The sequence below is a fragment of the Paroedura picta genome, chromosome 6 (genome assembly GCF_049243985.1).
Source record: "Paroedura picta isolate Pp20150507F chromosome 6, Ppicta_v3.0, whole genome shotgun sequence".
NCBI classification, from domain to species: Eukaryota; Metazoa; Chordata; class Lepidosauria; order Squamata; family Gekkonidae; genus Paroedura; species Paroedura picta.
In genome coordinates this window covers 87,607,605-87,625,897 of record NC_135374.1, presented here as the reverse complement: position 1 = coordinate 87,625,897, position 18,293 = coordinate 87,607,605, and the positions used below count along the sequence as shown (strand labels likewise).

At 41.0% G+C, this 18,293-nt stretch overlaps 1 protein-coding gene across 3 annotated transcripts in view; it reads left to right on the top strand.

Moving 5' to 3' along the window:
- Window positions 1-18,293, top strand: part of AFF3 (ALF transcription elongation factor 3) — a 388,206-nt gene that overhangs the window by 185,725 nt on the left and 184,188 nt on the right. For all 3 annotated transcript variants that reach the window (XM_077343516.1, XM_077343514.1, XM_077343515.1), the window contains exon 4: window positions 14,420-14,464. In XM_077343516.1, coding sequence (XP_077199631.1) covers window positions 14,420-14,464 — 45 coding nt within the window. The remainder of the gene's footprint in view (window positions 1-14,419; window positions 14,465-18,293) is intronic.

Below are 18,293 nucleotides of genomic sequence, written 5' to 3'. Positions count from 1 at the left end.
CATTTACAAATATGGAGCAGGGTTATGAGAGAGATTCTGACTGTTTTGCCTGAGGTGTGAGAATATATAAGGTCACTACTGCACATAGGTACTAATACTAATGTTATACCGTATTTGTTAAGGATTCCTGGCTATAGTAGAAATTTCATTATTGTTGTTCTATGCAGTGTCATATGGGTACTGCACACACGTGCAGATCAACTGTCAGAAGATTTTTCTCATTAGCTTAGTAACAGAGCAGGAGGGCCCCTCCAGTCAGAGCTGTTGAAGCCATTTTCCCACCCAACGGTCATGTGCTCTGAAGAGGAAGAAGAAGAGTTTGGTTTTACACCACAGTTTTCACTGCCTGAAGGAATCTCAAAGCGGCTTACAATTGCCTTCCCTTCATCTCCCCACAACAGATACCCTGTGAGGGAGGTGAGACTGAGAGAACTCTGACAGGACTTCTCAATCAGAACAGCACTATCAGGGCTGTGATGAGCCCAAAGTCACCCACCTGGCTGAATGAGGAGGAGCAGGGAATCAAACCCAGCTCACCAGATTAGAAGATATCATTCTTAACCATTACATCACACTGGCTGGTGACAGAACCTCTTTCTTTTCCTCAGTTCTCTTCTTGCTGCCACCTTGAGAGGAACATTCTTCTTTAGCTCTCTCACATTCTTTGTCAGAATATTATTATTCAAGAAGTGTTCAACTTGCTCAGTGAAGTTAACTCAGACAGATGAACACCCTGTCTATCTACTCTGCTTCAGGAGAATCACAACACAGTGGCATGTAAGATCTGTCAGCAATTCACTCTGAAGGCCCATGCAGAATATTCCTCTCACCCTGTGAGAGAAGGCTCTGTCCCCCTAGCAGCCAAAACATTTGCCCTAGGCGAGTAACCGGTCTTGTCAGCTCTCAGACATGTAGTAGTTTCTCACTCTGTCAGTTGCTTCTGTCCAGTTGGTTCCAAGAGTGAATCGGAGCCACACACATTCTGGATATCCAGAAAGGGGCCCCAACCAGGTCCTCTTTGGAACCTCCAGCAATAAAGCATAAGCTGAAATCAAAGCACAATATCCAAATGATCTGTATCAACATGTCTGATTGGTTCAGAATTGAAGGAGGCACCTTCCAAGGAACAATTTCAAAAACTACTGCTGAATTCACTGGGCATACAACCCCAGACAGCACTCCCCAGCATGGTCCACAGTTGTATGTGACCTGACTACTCAAGAAGATGTTCTTTTGAAATGTGAGCTAGATCTCCAGTTCCACCACTTCTGTGTATACCCCCGAGGTTGGAACACCACATTCTTGTTGCCTTCTTGTGCAGAACTATAGAGAATCTTCTGAAACCACTGATGGAACTAACAAGTTATTATGGATAGTTGATGGAGAGACCTCACATACACCAACAGATTGGACCCCCCCCACACACACACACTTGTCTAGTGATTTATGGTTCCAAGGATGAAGATGGTGGTTCCATGGCTGGTTCTCAGGTAACTTCTGAACCATCCCCAGATGATACAATGGGAGATCAAAGGACAGTATTGCCAAGTGAGGAATTTGGTCTATTCTGAGCAGAATAAAGGTTAGAATACTATGTTATCCAAAAATGTCTCCTGCATTTAGATGGAGGAATTAGTGAATTCTAGAAGACACACCAAGAGGGGTAACAACAGGATCCTCCATCTGTGCATAAAAAGCTTACAGTTCCTCTCTGCATGACAGCTTTCCTAGTTCCAACTGTAGCATTTTGGAACTAGGAACGCTGTCATGCAGAGAGGACCTGTAAGCTTTTTAGGTATCATTTATGTCTCATACTGCATTTTGACTTTTGGACTGAAATAGTTTAGTATTTCTTACATACAAGGATTCACCTTCCTATGATTTTTTTTATTGAATTGCTTGATTTGAACTGAGGAAGGTTTTTCCTGAAACATTTTCTATATATTCTACAAGCAATTTTATTTTGAAAATAGATACTTCATTGACAAAGAAATATACTTTGTCAACAATTGTTTGTTCTGACTCTTTATGGTAATTTACACAGTATAATTTCTTCTTTGTATGAGCCTTCTACACTGTGTATTCCTACTTCTTTTGTTACCTGAGGAATCAGGCAGCTCTTGGAAGGCAGTGCATCTGACTGAAAAGTACACGTTCCAATTTTCTGCATGAATGCTGACATTGCTGGTCAGCCTTTGGCAAAACTGACACACATTTGTACATTTCCAGCACCAAGATGCAATTGCTGAATTATATAATAGTGAGATGAGATGAGATGAGATGAGATGAGATGAGATGAGATGAGATGAGATGAGATGCAAGCAGATTTGACTAAGAGTATTTGCAGGCAAACTTTCCCTCAAAACAAGGAGGGGGTCTAACCACTAACAACTAAGGTGCCTCTATCCTGACAGGTCAGAAATAATAGTCTTTTCTCTCTTCAAGGCAAGACCTGTTTGGGAAAAACTGTCATCCATTCCTACCATGTCTTGCAAAGTAAAGAATATATGCAGGCCATTACTGTGAATGGCTACCACCTGGAGTTTGACCAATTACCTCCATTAACATTGCTTCATGAAGCAATCAACCATGTTTTTCCGGAGTTGTTCTCAGAATTGAATACCCTACTAGAAAAGTACACAGTTCTGTGCTTGGTTACTACTCTTAAGTTTTTCCTGCTAAATAAAAAAGATGGGGGCCTAGGACCTATTTTGGATTTATGGATCTCAATTTCTTTTTAAGAATTCATATGTTAAGAATGGTCTCCTTGATCTTTGTCACAATTACTTTACCAGGAGAGTGGCTCATGATCATGGATCTTCAGGATGCATATTTTCGCATTTCAATTCACTCTGATCACAGGAGATACCTACAGTTTAAATTTCAAGGAGCCCTGTACAAGAACAAGGTCTTCACTTTTGGGTTGGCCTCTGCTCCTTGAGTTTCTTTACAAAATGTATGGCAGAAATAGTAGCTCACATATAGTTACAGGGATGTTCTATCTTCCTTATTTGCGTAATCAGTTATTCACTGCCCTTTTTGAACTTGCAAATACAATTTTCACTAGCTCTGGAGACATGCCAGAGTTCAGGTTTATGAGTTCAGGTTTGGAAAAAATGCAACCTTGTTCCTTCTCAGCAAGCATCCTTTATTGGTGCTTGGCTAGACTCTACAAAAGACAAGACATTATGTATAAGAGCTTAAGGTACCAGGTTTATCTTAAACTAGCTTCAAAGCCCGTTCATAAGAACGGGCCTTGAAAGGGCCCTCTCCCCTGGCCCCTGGCCAGGCAGCTTAAGGTGGCTTTGGGCTGCAGCTCGCAGCCAGATCAAGTGGGGCAGGTGGGGGCTGGGCAGCTTGTTATCAGGGCCGGGACAGAGCTTCTTAGCAGGCAGTCAGCAGGCCGGGAGGCCCTCGTCAGCAGGCCTAGCCTAGCAGGCTAAGAGGCCCTTGTTAGCAAGCCCTCCACCACAACCCTTTGCACAGGGCCCTCTCCCCTTACCTGCTGCTGGCTGCAGGCACTGATGTGTCTGAGGGCAAAGAGGCTAGAGTCCAGGGATGGAGGGTGGGAGCTGCAAGGGCAGGGCCAATCAGGGCAAAGCTGGCTGCACCCTGATTGGCCCTATTATAACTTGGACAGCCGGACAAGTCCCACCCCACAGGCTGTTTCATAAATATATAGAGGAGCAACAATGGATAAGGATAGGTTCCAAAAAGCTATAAACATTTAGAGATTAGGGGGTTAATGACTGTATGGTTTTCCGCATCCATCGTCTACAGACGAAAGATTACAGACAGTAGATGAAAAATAGGCATTATTTTATTGTAAAATAACAAATGATTTCAGAGAGGTTCCACAACTCTTTGTATGTTTTGCTGGGTCTTTGAGAGGAAAGGCAGTTTCTTCTCAGATGATACCCAGGTGGATGAACTTCACTATCAGGGAAGCATATGAACTGGCATTGGTGGAATGTCCTTTACACATGCAGGCACACTCCACAAGGTCCCAGACAACAGCTGCTGCCTTCTGAAGAGTCATTCCATTGGGTGATAGTCACAGGGCAGTAATGTGGTCGTTTGTAGATATCTTTGTGGACACTAACACAAGAATGGAGACATCAGTGGGGACAACAGTTCTGCATTTGATGTTCCAATAGATCGTTGCCTTACAGCCTGTTAAGCCATCTTGCTAGTCTTCCATGTGGGACTGCACAGAACAAGGATGATGAAAACAGTGTTGCACTTATCCGACTGGAGAAGCCCCTCCTGGTGGCTGGCCTGTGCGTGTGCACAGTACCAATGTATGCCTGCACAGAGATAACTAGATGAAGAACAGTTACAGGTATTTACAGATATTATGTTCAGTATTCTCGGTGATTTATGAGTCATTTAGCTGGAATACTCTTGCATTTTACAGTAGTATTTTTTCCTATGCTCAATGGTTCATTTATTGTAAAATAATAAAAACTGTTATATTCACTGAAGTAATTAGCCTATATTTTATAATTATTAGTTAATGGTAGAATAAGAACCAATGTGTGAACAGTACTGATTAATAGGTTATTAATTGTTATAACCTTTTAAACATATGAAGCAAAAGCTTAGTGTTTTATGACCAGAGAGAACTGGGTAGAGATTTTCTCATGGTTATTATTCAAGTGCTCCTCTGTGCTAGAATTGCCACATGCCATTTAATCTTGAAACATCTTAAAGTGCTTCTCCTGTACCACAGAAATATTTATTCACTCAGTTTCCTTTATGATTCAAGGATGTTTGCAGCACTTGTCAAAAATGCAAACACTGTGCATACTTTCAAAGGTGCATAAAGTATATACACATACAGTATACAGATGGGAATTGGCCATCATTTTTAAATAAAAGGTTGCGGATATGATCTATTCCAGTGGTCCCCAACCTTTTTATCACCAGGGACTGGTCAATGCTTGACAATTTAACTGAGGCCTGGGGGGGTAGTCTTTTGCTGAGGGACGTTATCACCGCCGCTTGACCCCTTGGTCCGCTTGCTTTCCCGCCGGCGCCCCTGACTTCCTACTGCCCGCTGGGGGGCACTGCCAGCAGCAGTTGCGCAGTGCCACATCGAGGGGGAGCCCCAGCCATGGTGGCCATTGGAGAGCACCAAAGGTGAGCCGGCAGCAGAGTGGCAGGGCAGCCCCAAAGGCAGCAGCTGGGGAGGAGGATGAGGAGGGGCTGCGGCCCGGTACCAACTGATCCAAGAACCGGTACCGGTCTCCGGACCGGGGCCACTGATCTAGTCAATTAATGCCCAAATAATTTTTTAGTGTCAGCAGTAAGTTATATGCCTGGGATCTACAGAAGAACTTATTGGACTGGTTAGACCTAGAAAATGTTCTAGAGTAGCAGTCCCCAACCATTCTGTGGTCAGGGGCTGCCTCCGGGGTAAGGGGAGAGCCGACGGCCCAGGCGCCGCATGGCAGCTGCGCACAAACTCGCACGCGCAGTTTCTGCACATGTGCGCTTTTGCCACCAGGGGGCGCCAATGCGCACGCGCGGCAACTGCGCATGTGCGTTTTCGCAACCAGGGGGCACAAACACGCATGCGCGGCAACTGCGCGTTTGCGTCGCTGGCGTGCCGGCGGCCGGGCCTACCTCTTCCCCAAGCTTCTCGCTGTGGGGGGGGGCAGGTGCGGCTGCCAGCGGCCCGGTACCGTGGCCTTCGCGGACCAGTACTGGGCTGCGGACCGGGGGTTGATGACCCCCGTTCTGGAGGATGAACAGTCTGAAGCTGAATGGAAGAGTTTGTGCTTTGCTTACAGAAGGTGCCAGGTTCAACCTCCAGCATCTCCAGTTAAAAGAATCAAGCAGTAGATGATGTGAAAGTCCTCACACTGAGACCTTGGAGACCTGCTGCTAGTCTGGGTAGACAATACTGACTTTGTGGGCTCAGTGGTCTTATTCAGTATAAGGCGGCTTTATGTATGCTTATGTACAGATGTAGAGCAGACCATTCAATGGTAGACCAGGTCCTCATTCTTCAGCATTAATAGATAAATAAAGGGGTAGTAAGTTTAATGTGGCTTCCATTGATTTTAAGTCAGCATTCTATCTCACAAGCTAGACTATTCTAAATTCATGAAGAATATAGACAGACTAATTCTTATCCAACCCCTATACACAGACACTTGGCTATGGGTTAATACTAACCTCGCTAGACATTTGTCAGCCTCTGTGCCCACTTATAAGGTCTGTTTTGTATTTTGAGTTCGTTTTGAAAGCCACTTACCTTGGAGTAAGGCCCTGTGAGTAGACCTGATTAGGATTATGAGTGGACCAGTGTTAGACCTGAAAATGGTTTTAAAATAAGAAAATTATAATGTAGAACTATGTGAATCCAGAAATATTATGTCTAAATGCTTTACATTTCAGTCAGATACTGGAGTACTGGTCATTTTTCTGTTACTGCACCAAGGCTTGGCAGTTTGCCAACGGTGAGAGAGAGAAAGGAAGATCCCCCAAATCAAAATGTTTCAGCTTCTTTCTCCCAGTTACATTACCCTTTCCTTGCCCCCTTCTGGGGTGCGAGGGGGGGGAGAGCCATGCCTTGCCATATCCCCCCAACCATCTTGAGATGGTAGAGGCTTTTCTGAGAGCATCTCTATTTTTCAGCCTGCAGGTTTGTCACTTCTTCCCAGAAGGAAGTACTTAATTCATCCCTGCCCTTTCCTAATCTAGGAGACAACCTACAGAGGCTTCCAGTGCTAGGTTTGCCTTTATTCTCTACATATTATCTTCGGCTCAGTGGGACTGAGCACCAATTATCCTTTATAAACAGTTCTTTTCATTATATTCCTAGTTATGACATCCTTTATAGCTCACTAATTACAAACACGCAAAACAGCCATGTTTGGTGTTAAATAATGTAAACAGGGATGTAATTCATTTCACATTAAATAGCTTTTTATTGATTTATTGTTAATTTACATTTTTAAAAAAGGTCTGGAGAAAACTAATCCATTTTAATATGTTGGATGGTATGGTAGTAGCTGGTGTTTAGATTTGCATTACACTGTCGACAGAAAGGTTAATTGTCCCATAATGTCCTCTTTTGTAAGTGTCATTCTGTTATTGACAAAGCACCAGGCATACATTTTCTCCTAGTCTGGAAAAAAGGATGTTGAGTTTAGCATAAGAATTTACAGTGTCATCCTAAGTAGACTTCTAACCTAATTCCTTTCAGGTCACTGGGAATGCACTGTTAGGCTAATATCCTATAGAGACAATTAAATATGGGAATAGGCCTAGTGAATTCAATGAGGCTTCTGGTCACTATGCAGGACAAAAGCAGATGTAATGTTAGTCTGTAAATCATGACTAGCTCTTCTGCTAGTTTTGCTAAAACTGGCTAACATGGCTACCCCAATGGAATAGGCACACATACAATGCACTGCCATTCTGATTGTAATTTTGTTCTGTTGAAAGAATATAATTTTGTATGGGTAGCATATCTCTTTTATTCACCAATACTGCTCCAATTTAATATGGAACAACCTCCTCAGGGATATGTGCTTGACCTCCCCATTGTCAATCTTCAAGGGGCATTTGATTGATTTAACTTTTTAAAAGCAGTCCTAACTGGCGTTCTTAAACTGTGACTTTTATGGGTTTTAATTGTGCTTTCTATAATGTTTTATTTACATTGCAAGACACCTTGACTTTCATAAGGAAGAACAACAGCTAATAAATGTTTTAAATAAATAAATGTGTTCAGTTTGAGGCACCACAACTGAAGAAAGATGTAGAGAAACTGAAGAGCATCCAGAGGAGGGCTACAAAGATGGTGAAGGGTTTGGAGACCAAGTCCTATGCTGAAAGGTTGAGGGAGCTTGGTCTGTTTAGCCTGGAGAGAAGACGACTAAGAGGTGATATATTCAAATTGTAGCCGTGTTGGTATGAAGCAGCACAACAAAACAAACTCAAGAGCCAGTGAGGAAGAGTGCTTGCACTCGAAAGCTCACACCTTGAATAAATCTTTGTTGGTCTTAAAGGTGCCACTGGACTCTGATTAAGAGGTGATATGTGAACCATCTTCAAATACTTGAAGAGCTGTCATATAGAAGATGGAGCAGAGTTGTTTTCCATTGCCCCAGAGGGTTGGACTAGAACCAACAGGTTGAAATGAAGTCAAAAGAATTTTCGGCTATACATCTGAAAAAAGGTCTTGACGATTGGAGCTGTTCCTCAATGGAACAGGCTTCCCCGGGAGTTGGTGGGTTCTTCTTCTTTGGAAGTTTTTAAGCATAGGTTAGATAGTCCTCTGACAGAAATGCTGATTTTATGAGGCAGATTGTGAGTGGGTGGGCAGCAAGTGATGTGTCTGTGTTTGTCTCTTGTGGACCTTTCTTGCATACTCTTTCTTGCTGATTGCCAATATGGGATGGTAGGTAAATTTTCTCCAAGCCAGACTGGATTCTGGAGATTTTTGGTTGGGGGATCACTTGGGCATGAAATTGGGGTCACTGTGGGTGGGCAGGTAGTTGTGAGCTCCTGCATTGTGCAGGGGGTTTGACTAGATGACCCTGGATGTTCTTTCCAACTCTATGATTCTAAATAATAGAAAATAGGAGAACATGTAAATCCAAGTATCTAGTAAGCTAATCAAACAATCATGATATTAAATTGTATCAAGCCAGAGCCTTTTTGTCATGAATGGGGTAAAGATTAACAGAAGCATCCTGTCAGGACCACAGCATGATATCCATGTAAAAAAATGATGTAGCATTCTACTCAAGCTACCCCTTTCCACTGGTAGGAGGTTGCCAAGTGATAGTATGTTGGATTGGACCTTAGTTAGACAAAATAGTACACACTGCATAAAGAAGCTTGTGGGCTATGATAAAAGCACCCAGTTTCCAGAAAAACTGATATCTATTTCAAACAGTTATTCCATTATTACACTTATAGCATGCATTAATAAACATGGAACAGCAGGTAATGCAGTATGCAAAAGATATTTCCAAACAGCCCATTTGGTTCCTTTGGAAAACAGTGCATTAAGAGTTGAGGAAGAGAATTCACAAAGTACTAAGTACTCTGAGCACTGCATGTGTTAGAGGCCGAGGAAATCCACCTTTTGTTGGTGGGAATCATAAAGAATCTAGCAGGATTAGGTCTGTAATCATCAATAGCAATTGTAATTATTACATTTTTCCAGAAATGTGGCAAGAGAGTATGTTCATTCTGTTCTTTTCCAAGTGAAAAAAAACATTAATGTATTGTGACAAAGTATTGATTTTATACAATCAATCTTGCACAATAACAATAAAACCCTTATATTTTATTAATAGAACTATACCATTCCAGTCCATTACATCTCCCTGTTATTGTTTCTGGACTTCAGTGCATGCTTTATATGAACAAAATGTTAAAGAGTTATGAGACTGCCCGGATAGCATGCCTAAACATTTCACCCGAGGTGCCCAGGCATCTTGTACAAGATGAAATATTATCAATGAGGCGGTTTATAACTGATAGTTAATAACTTATTAGAATTGTGGGGGGGGGGTTGTTACCTTACGAGATTTTACTGATAGTTATGTGGCTGAGTCTCAAATCTTGTACTCAGGAATAGTTCCACTAAAGAGATTTACCTAAATGTTTACTATTAGCAATTATTATCATCTTCTACCTTCTATATATTAATAATGAAGCTGGACAAATCTGCGGGTACTTAAATCCAGTGACTGGAGCTATGAATGGGAAAGACATCTTTCTACAGACCTGCAGAAAAAAAGGAAAAATCTAAAAGTAATTTTTTTTGTTCTGTAAATGATAAAATGTATACCTGTAGGTTTAAGCCATGGATTCTCTCAGTGGCTGTTGCTAGGTAACCACAGTATTCCAGGCTGGGTTTCTGTGAATAAAACTGCAGGGGGAGATGGCAGGGTTCTTTATATGCTTATGAGTCCTTTGAGGGAAATGGGGGGTGGGAGCAAGCCACCTCCTGGTGCAGCCTTTGCATGCCTTCTGGAGGGGAACCAGGGCAGTTAGGAAAAGCCTCTGCCCTTGGATTGTTGACTCATGAGTAAGTCTTGTGAGGTTTGCAATTTGAGAAGGGATGAATACTTTGGAGATAACCATCACAGGCAATTGTAGCAGGGAAAATAAGGCTGATGTGGTTGGGACTGGGAATATGTAGACTTTCCCTTTTCATATTGATACTGCCTTGGTTTTGCTGCACGATCCAGTAAATCTGTTACTTGGTCAAAAAAGGAAACCAGGTTGGTCTGACAGGACCTGTTGGAGACAAATCCATGCTGATTTTCTTGGCATTTCCTACATGAAGAGGTGATTGTGTGGTTAAAAAGGTTTGCAATTTGAGAAGGGAGGAATGCTTTTGTCTTCTGTGTGTTCTCTTTCTCTCTCTGTATGTGTTTGTAGAGGGAAGTTCTACACAGCCCCCTGTGCCCAACCCCATCCCAAGCAGCTCTTTCCTCCAAAGTAAGTGATCTTTGCAGTTTGGAGAAGAGCTGTCATTCCCGGGGATCTGCAAATCCCAGCTGGAGGTTGGCATCCCTGATCGTCCTTGGGGTACAGTGCCACAGAAACCCCCTGCTCTCTGCAGTCTGGAGAGGAGCTTTAATTCTGGGCGTTCTTCGAGTCCCACTTGTGAGCTGGCATCCCTGAACAGTGACAGGGATCTTAGCCTCCAGCTGGGACCTGCAGATCCCACTTCTGGAGTTTCTCCTGAAGAATATTTTAGGAATTTCTAAATGGTAAAAAAGTTGAGAAAAGCTGACATAGAGGCAGTAACTGAAAAACCCTTTATAAGATGATTTTATTTTGCAAAGAGAATAGGTTAGTTGAAATGAGGAATTGAAGCTTTGGTTATACAAGATATTTTTATTCATTCTGGGAATACACAGAACTGATGCAAATGATCTGTTATAGCTGCAAACAGCCAGCTGATATGGAGTGATTTTTGCCACCTCAAAGTATTTTGCCTTCCAGAGTTATGCTATAACATGAGTTTGTATTTTATTTTTGGGAGCTGGGGGTGGTGGTGGTGTTACATAGTAAGATGGGGAAAGAACTGCATGCTGGCATTTTCAATCCATGAAGCAGTAAAAGCCCTTTCCCTCTGAGATTTCAGACAGTTTAGTATCTTTGAACATTTTGAACCTAGCTGAGAGAGCAGAACCTCTGCACTGATAAGGTTCTGAATGAATCTTATCTGGAGGTTTAGAGCAGAACTGCTGGGGCAATAAATGTTCAGGGCTTGTGGGACTTGGAAATACTCTTTTCTCCAATAGAACATGAACCGTTCTCCTATATCTTGTGTAAAGGCTAGCCAAGTATAGGTCAATTGGAGGGGAGAACATAGCTTTCAGGAAACTGGGCATTTTAGGAGTCAGGTTTCTATGCGTTCCAGGACCTTTAGAAATGCAATGAAAGCATTGCCCACATGAAGAAAACATTGTCAAAATAAAAGCCGTTCGACAGTAAGCAAGGAAAAAAATTAATCTGAAGAACATACTGCTAAAAAAATTGAAACATAAAACCAGCAAGCTGAACTATCAAATGAAAAAGTATGAAAGGATAACTAGAGGAGGATGGGAAAATTGAGAAGCTGAGTGAATTCATTGTGTTGGTCGTCACTGTAGAAGATAGTGGCTAAGTACACACTGAAGCAGCCATTAAAGCCACCGAATTCTGATAGACTTTGTGATTATTAAAATTGGTGACAAGAGATAAAGTTATAGGTATAATCAAATCACCAGGTTATGCTAGACTTTGTGATTCTTGAACATATTTAATATCCCTCCCCCCTCCCCCCAAGCAAACAAATTGTTATGCGCTGACTTTGACACTAAAAAAACATGTCTGGTATAAATTAGAGTGCTCGTGATAACTCCCCCCCCCCCCCCGATATAAAAACATAAAATAAGGTGCATTCATTAGAGGTTAGATATCTGTGGGGTTTGGTGAATGAACATTTCAAGAGATAAGAATACTTCTGCTTACAGATTGCAAGCTGCATTTCATTGTGCAAAAGCTGTAACTTGAGAGAGGCAAATATGGCCTTGGTGTAAACTCTGTCTGCTTCTAGATTTGCTATGATTTCCATTTACTTGGTGTTTTTTTTTATAATTCTCTTGATGTGTATAGCTATTAGCTCCTAGTAATTTCTTCAGTTATAGCTTCCCCTCAACTACATTCCCTTACATTTTCCTAACATAATAAGAGTGTTTATTATACATACAAACGGTTGTTATTTGGCACAATCAACCTGATGGAAAGAAACAAATTAAATAGAAGTTGAATAATAAGACTAGTGAAGGAATTGTGCCTACTTTCTTTTAAGGAATAAACTAGGATCGTCAGTAATTTTGGTTAAGGGTTCATTGGGATGAGTATGTATTAACATTACACCGCAGGCTTGAAAACTAGGGTTCCCAGCTTCCCCCTAGATTCCACTAGCAGGTTTTAAAATAACTTTTGCGAGGCTGGAGTCCATCTATAGCTATGCCTTTTTGAAATCTCTTGAAAAAGAGTTATTTGAAATAGACCGTATAGTACCTAGGAAGGCTATCATCACACCTTTGGCTTCTTGCCATCAGAGTTTCAAGACTGTAACATCTAAGAACTTCAAGGCTGCATGGATCGAAGGTTGGAAAAGATTCTTACCAAGGACCTTTTGGCTTTATTTTCACTTCAGTCTAGAGCAGTTAACTATTTTTTGGAGATACAAGTCCTTTGTAAGTTTACTGTTGCCAAATATATGGATCCTGACAGTACACACTTGTTAACATATTGCACTTCATACATACATACATACATACATACATACATACATACATACATACATACATACATACATACATACATACTTGAGATTCCTTGGGTACATTAATATTTGCTTCTCTCCAATCTATGCCACAATATTACAGCAATTTATTTCTGTTATTTATTCTCCCAGTGGAGCCTAGAGATCTCCCAGAATTAAAACTGACTTAGATTACAGAGATCAGTTCCCCTGGAGAAAATGGCCATCTTGGATGGCATTCTACCCTTCTGAGATCTATCCACAAACACTGCCCTCTGCCAGTGATGGTTTTGCTAATAAAAAAAGCTGGATATACATATGTTAATAAAATTTCTTCCCCCAAATACATTGTAACATATCCTAGTGTCCCTAAAATATAAAATAATTACATTTGAATTATTTATTCATGCTGGTAACTCTTCCCCAGTATGCACAGCAGCATAAATTGCTTTTTTCATAAAGTTGTACGGTTTTTCCAGCTAGGCCCTCACTGGCACTAAAATGGTTTAATAGCTTTTAGCAGTAATTTCTGAATACGATACTAAGTACATTATGTGGATATTTTAAAGTAATAATAGAAATACTTTAATAGTTTTATTTCCTAATATAAAATAACAGCCATAAAATTTAAAAATGAAAATGTTAAAGACCTAACTACATGTTACACACAAAGCTCTAAGGGAATAATGTATTTAGAGGGGAGAAGACTTCACTCATCCAACACCATTCACATGATGGTTCTGCATGTGTAAATTAAATGTCAATAGAAGGGGCTAGCCATCCTAGAAATCTACCACTTCAGCAGCAGTTAAGAGGACTGTAAGTTTAAATACCCCTCTCATATCATAGGTGTTTTCATGCATGTTTTATAACTGAATGCAGTGCTGTTTCAAGATGAGTGATAGGTTATAGATCAGGGTTACAAAATGTGGTTCCCTTGAGCATTGCTGTGCCTGTTAGTCCTTCCCTGGTATCTTCTGAGTTTTTCAGAGGGTGGGCAGGACCATGGGCATCATTATTGGTGAGTACCATGGTGACATGAGCTCCATATTGAAGAACTTTGTTCTAGTCTTCAAGACCAAGGAGAGAGATGACAGTTCAATAGTAGGGGACCACCCTGCTCTCCAGGCTTGCTGTTGTCCCAGCATGTGGCCAATCAAAATACAGATAGCTCCATCTCCTGCAGCATCCATTTTTTGTATGGCCCTGCCCCCTGTGGAAGCCATTTGAGGTTGATGCTCATGACCTCCTCTCATAATTTAAAGGTACCCACATGCGCTAAAAAGTTGGGGGTCCCTATTACAGATACATTGGAATTGGAATTGGAATTGGAAAGACCAGCTGCTCTATGCTTCCAAGATGAATCTTCCCAGTTGTTATCACTCTGGTTGCTCCCACCATTAAAAGTGAGACAGTTGTCATCAGGGAAATGCCCTTTCTGTGTACTCTTGCTTTTCAACTGATTTCCTAACCATCCTTGTCTATATCAAAAAGGGATAAAAAGATTTTAAATAAAATAACATTGAACAAATTTCACTTCAGCATTGCAATGCATGTACCTGAAGGCATATAGTCAATCATGCTATTCATTATTGCCCGCTTTTTCTTTGTTTACAGGAGAATGGAGCCGAAGATGACAGCTGTGTTGAAGAAACATTACCGGTAGGACTACAGTTTGTCCTTCCATTATCTAATGGTTTATTATATTTTTGATGTGAGTTGATTATGTCAGTTTTATAGAAGTCTATTTTTTGGCATTACTTACCAAATGAAATGAGCAGAATAAGAATAAGTAGTAAGAACAGTGTCTATTTAGAAGGACTGCTTTCTTTGTGCTGCATCATAAACTCCATGGCAGACTGTGGGGAAACCACAAGGCTTAGCCACCTGTGTTTTAGAGTCCTGAAATGGGATATAGTAAATTCACCATTTATTTATTTGTTTGTTTGTTTATTGTTTTACTATGTTTCATAGTCTTCCTTTCTTCTTGAGACTAAAGGAGGCTTACACAGTGAAAGTTGATGTTATCAATACGTGAGTCATCTAATAAGCAATGTATTAGGAATAGGGTTATAGAAACCATTTCTGTCTAATGGTATTTCAGTGCCCATGAAAAACTAATGTTTCTTACCACCAAACTCTCTAAGATTACAAATTGAATAAAGCAATTAAATAAATAAACACTCACGAAAAGGAACTGGTCCAACATGTTTTCTCAACATCTTAGATATATTTCTGAAATTATAGGGAGTTCACATTTTGACTTCATTTACCAATTTCATATAAAGAAGATTTTGTTTAATCATGGCTTCAGCCTTAAATGCTTCTCTAACTCTTTGGAAATTAATATATCTATATTATATTTAGAGCCTCTTGTGGCGCAGAGTGGTAAGACAGCAACATGCAGTCTGAAAGCTCTGCCCATGAGGCTGGGAGTTCAATCTCAGCAGCCAGCTCAAGGTTGACTCAGCCTTCCATCCTTCTCAGGTCGGTAAAATGAATATCCAGCTTGCTGGGGGGTAAACGGTAATGACTGGGGAAGGCACTGGAAACCACCCTGTATTGAGTCTGCCAAGAAAACGCTGGAGGGCGTCACCCCAAGGGTCAGACATGACCTGGTGCTTACATAGGGGATACCTTTACCTTTTTATATTATATTTATGTTCTCTTTTCTCTGCCTTCCCATGCTTGTAAGCAGAAAGGCTACATTCCGAAGAACATTTTTTCTTGGCAGACTTGTTTTAAGATTGCTCCCCAAAAGTATTTAAAAAGTGTTGTTAGGTCATTGTATTGTGTTGCCACCACCGCCTTTCCATTATTGTTACTATGCAAATAAATATATGCAACTGTATAAACAAATAAATAAGTGGAAAAGTTAATAAGTATGAGTTCAGTTAGCCAGATGAAAATTAATTGACAGTGTCATCCTAAGTAGTCTTCCATCATTCTGGGTCTCTTGAAATTAACTGGCTTAGAAGGCTGTACTTCTGCTTAGAATGGCACCATAGGTTACTGGGAGGAAAACCCCCAAACCTGCAAACATTAGTGTTGTGCCACTTTAAATACAAAGAACTATTTATTCTAGCAGAAACTTTTGATATATTATACCATGCAGAAGTCAGGTGGTTTATCAGAGCCAAAGTCCTCAAATGTTTTTCAGTCTTCATCATGAAATTGATATCTTTCTTAAGGAGAAATGAAAAGGTCAAGAAGCACTTTCTGACTCTGAATGGATTTTTGATTTGGCATTCTTAACGGACATCACAGAGCATCTAAACACATTGAATCTAAGTTTGCAGGGGAAAGGAAAGCTTGTGTGTGACATGTGTAGAGAATTGAAAGCTTTTGAAGCAAAACTAAACATTTTTGTGAAGCAAGTTAGTGAAGGTAACTTTTCAAACTTCTCATGCTGCGGTTGACTAAAATTTGAAAAAGATGGGAGTTTACAATTCCATATTGAAAGACACATCAAAGCACTGAACCTATTGCAGGTGTAATTTCAGAACAGATTCACTGATTTCCATAAGCTTGTAAAGGAAATAAGAATGTTTCAGAATCCATTTGAAGTAGTATTAGAAGATGCAAGTAACTTTTTTCAGATGGAACTAATTGATTTACAAGCTAGTGATCATCTCAGAGATATTTACAAAGAAAATAGTCTGTTAGATTTCTGTTCTGGTCTACCTGATATATTTATCAACCTAAGGAAATTTGCTGCAGGCATGTTCACAGTTCCAGAAGTACAGGCAGGATTTTCAAGAGGCAGAGGAACTAGAGATCAAATTGCCAACATACGCTGGATCATGGAGAAAGCTAGGGAGTTCCAGAAGAACATCTACTTCTGCTTCATTGACTATGCTAAAGCCTTTGATTGTGCGGAGCACAACAAATTGTGGCAAGTTCTTAAAGAGATGGGAATACCAGAGCATCTAATTTGTCTCTTGAGAAACTTATATGCAGGTCAAGAAGCAACAGTGAGAACCGAACATGGAATCACTGATTGGTTCAAAATTGAGAAAGGAGTTTGGCAAGGCTGTATACTGTCGCCTTGCCTATTTAACTTGTATGCGGAGCACATCATGAGAAAGGCGGGATTAGAGGAGTCACAAATTGGGATCAAGATTGCAGGGAGAAATATAAACAACCTCAGATATGCAGATGATACCACTCTAATGGCAGAAAGTGAAGAGGAACTAAAGAGCCTGTTGATGCGGGTGAAGGCGGAGAGTGCAAAAGTTGGCTTGAAACTCACCATCAAGAAAACGAAGATCATGGCATCCGGCCCTCTCAATTCCTGGCAAATAGATGGGGAAGAAATGGAGATAGTGACAGATTTTATTTTCCTGGGCTCCAAGATCACTGCAGATGGGGACTGCAGCAAAGAAATTAAAAGACGCTTGCTTCTGGGGAGGAAAGCTATGGCAAATCTAGACAGCATCCTAAAAAGCAGAGACATCACCCTGCCAACAAAAATGCGTTTAGTCAAGGCTATGGTATTCCCAGTTGCAATGTATGGCTGTGAAAGTTGGACCATAAGGAAGGCTGAGCATCAAAGAATTGAGACTTTTGAACTCTGGTGCTGGAGAAGACTCATGCGAGACCCTTGGACTGCAAGGCGAACAAACCGGTCAGTCCTAGAGGAGATCAGCCCTGACTGCTCCTTAGAAGGCCATATCCTGAAGATGAAACCCAAATACTTTGGCCACCTCATAAGAAGGAAGGACTCCCTGGAGAAGAGCCTAATGCTGGGAACGATCGAGGGCAAAAGAAGAAGGGGACGACAGAGAATGAGGTGGCTGGATGGAGTCACTGAAGCAGTAGGTGCAAACTTAAATGGACTCCAGGGAATTGTAGAGGACAGGAAGGCCTGGAGGATCATTGTCCATGGGGTCGCGATGGGTCGGACACGACTTCGCACCTAACAACAACAACAACAATGTTCACAGTCTTTGGCACCACATGCATCCCTGAACAAACCTTTTCCAAGATGAAAATTGTGAAATTAAGGTGTAGGGCAAGGCTTACAGATTAACATTTACATGACATTTTTAAAGTATCTCTCACAAACCTTGACTTGGACATCAATACCTTGGCTAATAGAAAACAGTCAAAAAAATCACACTGACTAGGTAAGCATGTGTAGCTAAATAAAAGGATTCCACAGTAAAATATTGTTCCAAAATGGATTGCGTTAACATTTCTTCATTTACCTTTGAGTGCTTACTTTTGATCTAAATAAGTAGGTTAATAATTTGTTCCATTTTGGTTTAAGATGTGGCCCTCTTTAGGCACTGGGCACGCTAAGTGTAGATTCAGAACTGTGGCTAGTGAGAAATGCTAAACACAACAAAAGGGTTTCTTAGTTATGTTCAAAATAAGAAAAAAGAGGACATGGTAGGACTATTGTGGGGACACGAAAGTGAAATTGTAACACAGAGGATTGAACTGCTCAATTCCTGCTTCTTCGCAGTCTTCTCTTGCGAGAGAAATC